Genomic DNA, 5834 nt, shown 5'->3' on the forward strand with positions numbered 1-5834 from the left:
TGTTTAAAAACGATTCGATCTTTCCTTGCATAAGAGCAAAACATAACAATCCAAAAATAATTCAAATTAATGAGAACAAGGCCCATACAATTCGAGAACATCGACACTATTTTAATCATGTTCAGAACTGACCTATATGATCCTCTATCCTAAACCTAATGATAGCTTTTCTCAATCACCGATTGCTAAAGCTTTCCTTCCAAGCATATGGAAGTGACCACACAATTGATACAAAAAAAAGGTGGATAAATTATATTTATTGGATTGTTTCTACAATTTCGTAGTGGTGGTCTCCATTATTCCTGGTCTCTCCTAAAAAATTCTTATTGGAGTTGGAAAAGCCTCAAATTGCTAATGGAAAATCACTAACAATTGCACAAGGAGATTTGGACACCTTGCTCTAGCAATAGGGTATAGTTTGTATTATCTGAATTTGGGCCAGCAAATTGAATGGGACCTGAAGCAGGAAAAAAAACCTTGTAATTAATTTTCTGAAGAAATACCATTTTGAAAGAAGTTGATTGATGGTAAGAATTGTTATGAGTGTTTAAAAACCTGGACTGCAAAATCGGTCTTCGATTGCCCATACTTCTCGTACAGAAGCAAATTTTTTGAATGGAGCACCTGGCATTTCAGATACATTGCGATTTCATTGTATATTTACAACATTCCAAATATAGAATCTCGTCAAGTAAATGGCCATACATTTGTGCAATGCAGAAACACTGTGGCTTCATTTTATACATACCACATTCTAAACTACAACCTCTCTACAAGCAAATGGCTATAGCATTTGCACATGACTAATAGTGTTCATGCCTTTCTAGGTGTAAATGATGAGACTTGAATTTCATTTCGTGCAAACAAAATCACTTTGAAAAGTGAAGTGACAGAGGTTTCCAGAACAGATAATACCGAGAAAACCAGAAAAGTACACATACCATCAAGTTCAACCATTGCCTTCTTAATGACTGGCTTATTTTTGCCTGATCCATTAAACATATAAAATTTGATCATAAACATTACTTCAATAGAAATTCCTTGTCATAAATCCTATTCAAACATATGAAAATAACCTTTTATATACCTTTTCTTCTTTCAACATCCATAAGCTGAGTTAGAGCTGTGCCTCCAACAGTCCAGTCCTTTGCCAGTTGTGTCAGATTACCCACCTATATAGAAATATATTTAAATGAAGTCTTCCAATGTTGAAGCATAAACACCTTAAGATTATGTAGCATAGATAAGCATAATACAGAGTAGAAGGATGCAAGGCACAAACTGATGCAATAAGTCCCGTTTCACCAGCATGTAGAAGAGCACCAGCAGTATAGCCCAAGGCATAACAATATGTTGCATCAAAGTTTGTTGGCATGCCACATCTTCCCTCATATCTGCAGAAATTGGTGCTCCAAACATTTAGTGACAACACACTTCATTGTTTCCTAATTATATTATGTTCCTTGTTTATACATGTATATTGTAACTTCAGGTTTTTTTATATGACTGGATATGAGAACGTTTCATCTAACCTAGCATTTACTTGCATATAATCACCAAATAAAGATTTTAAATAATCGCATCCAGGGCCAAAGAAACCCCAAGCATTCCTTCTACATCTTATATATGCACAGTTAAAGCCAAGCACATTTATACATGCCGTATGCAATATGAGAGTGGACTCAAACCCATACCCAAAGAAATGTGATTGGCCCTTGAAGTTTCCAGAGTACAATCCAGCCGTTTTGCGTTTTGTTAGCTCTGTTTCAACCATGCTTATAAGCATCTTTTCCGTCTCAATTTTTGCAACCTTCATGACCAGTAGAAGATTGATACTTATATTCAGCCCATTTAGTTTTTTACTCCAAATATGAAACAAAATGGCATTCTAGAGACAAAACAAACCTGAACATTGCCATGAGGATCTCTCTCCAACAATAATTGGTCCTGAATATCAGAAGGCAGGAAATCAAAAAGATCACGAGATTGTGGTTGGAGCTTAGTTTTCCAATGACCGTTCTCATCAACACCACCATGAGCTAGAATTTCATTCAGCTCTGAAATGAGTTGCTGAACCTGTAGATGTGAATGATCAATCAAGTTTTTGGTTTTGAGTAAAATTGACGACAAAACAATGTGTAAATCAACCTAAAAAATTAATGTAAGCTCTTGCCTCTGGGATAAAATCAATCAGTCCTTCAGGTATAAGTACCACGCCATAGTTTTTCCCATGCTCTGCACGTTTTATTATAACATCAGTAATATGTCCAGTCACCTGTTTTAGTGTCTGTTGATGAAGAGCCACCTGTCAGAAATGTATATGGAATTTTCAGAAAGAAAAGTCATTAAACGACCACATTGATTCATAGTCTTTGATTTCTAATTAAAGTGACAAACATTCTAGCAGATAGATAATGCTATTTGATGCTGAAATAGTTAATAGTGTTACAAGATACCTCTTCGCCGATGATGGCAATGTTTGGATGTGTTTGCAAGGCACATTCTAATGTGATATGGGATGCAGCTCTTCCCATTAGCCGCACAACTTAAAGTAGAGATGCAATACAGATGTAAAAGCTTCAGTAGAAGATAGGTAGAAGGAACTCCATCATAAGATAAAGCAAATTTCATTCAACAAATCCACTTTATCTAAGATAACAAAGACCTACAGTGATAATATTTTTTTGTTGAACGAGCATCCACCATGACGTTTCCAATCATCTCAGAATATATCTAATGCGAGTAGAATCGATGGAAATATGTTAAAAAACATTGAAAAGACCGTATACTTTTGCAGCAGAAGTTAGTCCATAAAAATTTATGAACACCAAGATTTATACCTTGCATGCGGTATCAAAACCAAAGCTTGTTGGAACTTCTTTGCTCTTCAGATCACCATCAATTGTTTTAGGACATCCAATAACTTGTGTTTTTATCTTCTTGCCTCTATGGCACATCATTGAACCACAGTGGAATTAATATCATAAGTCACCATGATCATCATTGAATCACAAATCTCTTAAAGTTGACCATTATTTATTGAGGCAATATAGAGAACCTGAAATATTCTCCTAGGAGACATGCATTTGTATTAGAATCATCTCCACCGATAACCACAAGTCCATGTAAATCAAGTTTTATAGCCGTTTCCTCTGCTTGTTTGAACTATATATGACACAACACATACATCTTACAGCAATGCATTTTCAGGAAATACCAATATAGTAAATACCATGGTAGCATGTATACCTAGAATATGAGCTAAGAAAGTAACGTATAAAAGATAAGTCTTGGTTAACTATATACATGTAGATGTTTACATAAGGCATATGACTCATACACAGCGCTATGGGAAACAATGATATACAGCATAGAGTCCAGGTAAATCAAGTTTCATGAACTGAACATTTCCTCGGCTTGTTTCAACTGGTCTCAGTAGGAAACACACAATTTATTTGCTGAAAATCAGAAACTTGCAAACACAATGGTACCATGTCCTTTATGAATGAGCTTCACGATCAAAATACAAAAGGTAAGTTTTGGTTAACAATTGATATAGATGTTTGTGTGAGACATATGCCTTGTCAATTGTGCCAGAGAAAACAAGCACATAGAGTATGGAGAGGATTTCTGCAAATTGTGCCAGGTAAACAGGTGACAAAAAAGCTTATCGTGCAAATTACGCATCATATCTATATAATAAAACAGCATTATCAGGTTATATATAACCACTTATTATGCATAAATGCAAGATACATTTAACTCTTAGCATGAGATAAACTTCAAGACTCAGAAAGAAACCTGCTCAGGTGTTTCAATCTTATCCCTTCCACTACAAATGATGTCAAAACCACCCTGCGATCAAAAAATGATGCTATATAAATATCCAAATTCCATGCATCTCAACATGATTCTAAAATCTTGCAATCATAAAAGAATTCTAGAAACCTGATTCCGATAAGGATATAAGAATTCCTCAGTAATCTCAACAAATTTGCACTTCATTATTCCAGCAGGGCCACCTTTGAATCCCCAGCAATTGGCTGCCTTTTGCATGATCCTGGAGATAATCTGCAAATACAAATGAACATTGACCGCTTAACAACAATTTTAAATGGATAGTTCATTCAATGACAAAATTCTATTGTGTGGATATAATCAAGACATATTCATGACCAAACTACGCAGCCAGTATTTAAAAACACTTCACTGCTATACATGGTCTACATTGAGCACATTGACGACTACTTGAATTTCAGGGTATTTTCTTGGTTCTCGACAGCATAGCTAAATTTGGCTACGTTGGACCCTAAGTCTGTGAAATGATCTGGTGGTTAAAACACAAGAATAAGAACATTACTATTTAGGATGGTCCAGATGTAAGAGATCAGAAGGTTTAGGAGCAGAGACATGTCATAAAGCCGAAGAAAATCTTGGCTTCCATTTCAGCACATACTTTTATAAAACCAATCAACACTAGGCTTTATCTAAAATCTTATAGAGAACCCAGCTCCTTGAAAGATATTTGTGTGTGCAGCTGAGGGTACATGCTATTTTGGTTGCATTAAAGGGTAAGAGGATCATGTAGATATTAAATACCATATATCCCTGCGATGACATTGTGTCCGCCGGGTGTCCTGTCCTCCAGATAGCACCACGCCTATCTTCAATTTGGCCTCTGGTAAACCTCCAGACTCACTAGGGATTAGCTGTACAGATGGTTGACCGTACAGGATTCGGAAAGAGCTTTGCAATATCCTCTGCAATCACACAAGGCTGAGCATACATATATGATAAAATTAAATTAAAAATGAACTGAATAAAATCTGCAAATTTGGAATGACAAGAGATAGAGAACAGAATGAAAAATTCCCGCCTAATTTATCAATCAAGATATAGAGACACAATTTTCCCAAACAATTCTTGATGATTCCCAAGTCAAGCCAAATCCTTAAAAGTGTCCAAATCAAAGAGGGGAGAAATTTAGTCTTTTAATGTACAAATTGGAAAGGGGGGGGGGGGGGGGGGGGGGGGGATAGAACAAATATGTTAAGCGCGCATGAGAGGAAAGAGAGAGAGAGAGATAGAAACCAGGGCTTCCAGCAGAAGAAGAAGGCGGTCCATGCAGGACATGGAAGGGATTGAGGAGCACAGTAGGCAAAGGGAGGTGCGTGGTCTAAGCGCGCAGACTGGACGATGCTGTATGCAGAGGTGTCCTTCACAGCCCTCGTTTTGTCGGCCCCCGCCACGGCGGAGCCTCCTCCATTGGCAACGACAACAAGCCCAGTCATTTTTCTTGACCAGCAGCAGCAGACCGATCGATCTCTTATGGGAAGGATGGATGCCACAAGAAAAGGATGAACGAGCAATGTCTTAATCGTCTGTGTCTGCGTGCTGCACAGAAGATCGTGAGTCGAGAACAAGCACAGTACTTGCGTTGATACCACTGCTTGAGAGAGAGAGAGAGAGAGGTGGGGCTTAACCCTAGAGGTGGGACAGGCAGAGACAGAGACAGAAGGAATGTGAAGAAGAAGAAGAAGAAGAAGATAAGGTTATTATTATTAGCTCATTTATTTATTTATTATTTATTTATTTATTAACTCGTTTATTTATTTATTTATGTATTAACTCATTTATTTATTTATTATTAGCTCATTTCTTTATTTATTTATGTATTAATTCATTTCTTTATTTATTAGCTCATTCTTTATTTATTTATTTATGTATTAACTCATTTATTTATTTATTAACTCATTTATTTATTTATTACTTTTTATTTTATTTATTTATCTATTTATGTATTTTATTAACTCGTTTATTTATGTATGTTTTAT

At 36.2% G+C, this 5834-nt stretch overlaps 1 protein-coding gene across 1 annotated transcript; it reads right to left on the minus strand.

The window, feature by feature from the left end:
* LOC147858847 (pyrophosphate--fructose 6-phosphate 1-phosphotransferase subunit beta 1-like) lies at positions 1-5274 on the minus strand. The gene is made up of 16 exons (XM_087325761.1): positions 5092-5274; positions 4600-4760; positions 3949-4071; positions 3802-3855; positions 3059-3165; positions 2841-2946; positions 2670-2733; positions 2457-2545; positions 2174-2305; positions 1906-2076; positions 1695-1810; positions 1283-1394; positions 1088-1172; positions 942-986; positions 556-624; positions 1-457 (listed from the first exon to the last, which is right to left on the minus strand). Exons 2-16 carry the CDS (start codon positions 4618-4620, stop codon positions 366-368), a joined length of 1386 nt encoding a protein of 461 aa, XP_087181887.1. The 5' UTR covers positions 4621-4760; positions 5092-5274; the 3' UTR covers positions 1-365.
* Positions 5275-5834: the final 560 nt, after the last annotated feature.

The sequence above is a fragment of the Azolla caroliniana genome, unplaced genomic scaffold (genome assembly GCF_043228905.1).
Source record: "Azolla caroliniana isolate FFs.n. ecotype wild unplaced genomic scaffold, voAzoCaro1.0.p SCAF_10, whole genome shotgun sequence".
In the NCBI taxonomy this organism is placed as follows: domain Eukaryota; kingdom Viridiplantae; phylum Streptophyta; class Polypodiopsida; order Salviniales; family Salviniaceae; genus Azolla; species Azolla caroliniana.

Excerpts from the sequence above, each read along its gene's own strand:
- LOC147858847 (XM_087325761.1), bottom strand. The coding sequence starts at position 4,620 with ATGTCATCGCAGGGATATATG. Across the intron at positions 2,077-2,173 it reads TGATTGATTTTATCCCAGAG|GTTCAGCAACTCATTTCAGA; the intron begins GCAAGAGCTTAC and ends TCACATCTACAG. Across the intron at positions 1,173-1,282 it reads AAACGGGACTTATTGCATCA|GTGGGTAATCTGACACAACT; the intron begins GTTTGTGCCTTG and ends ATTTCTATATAG.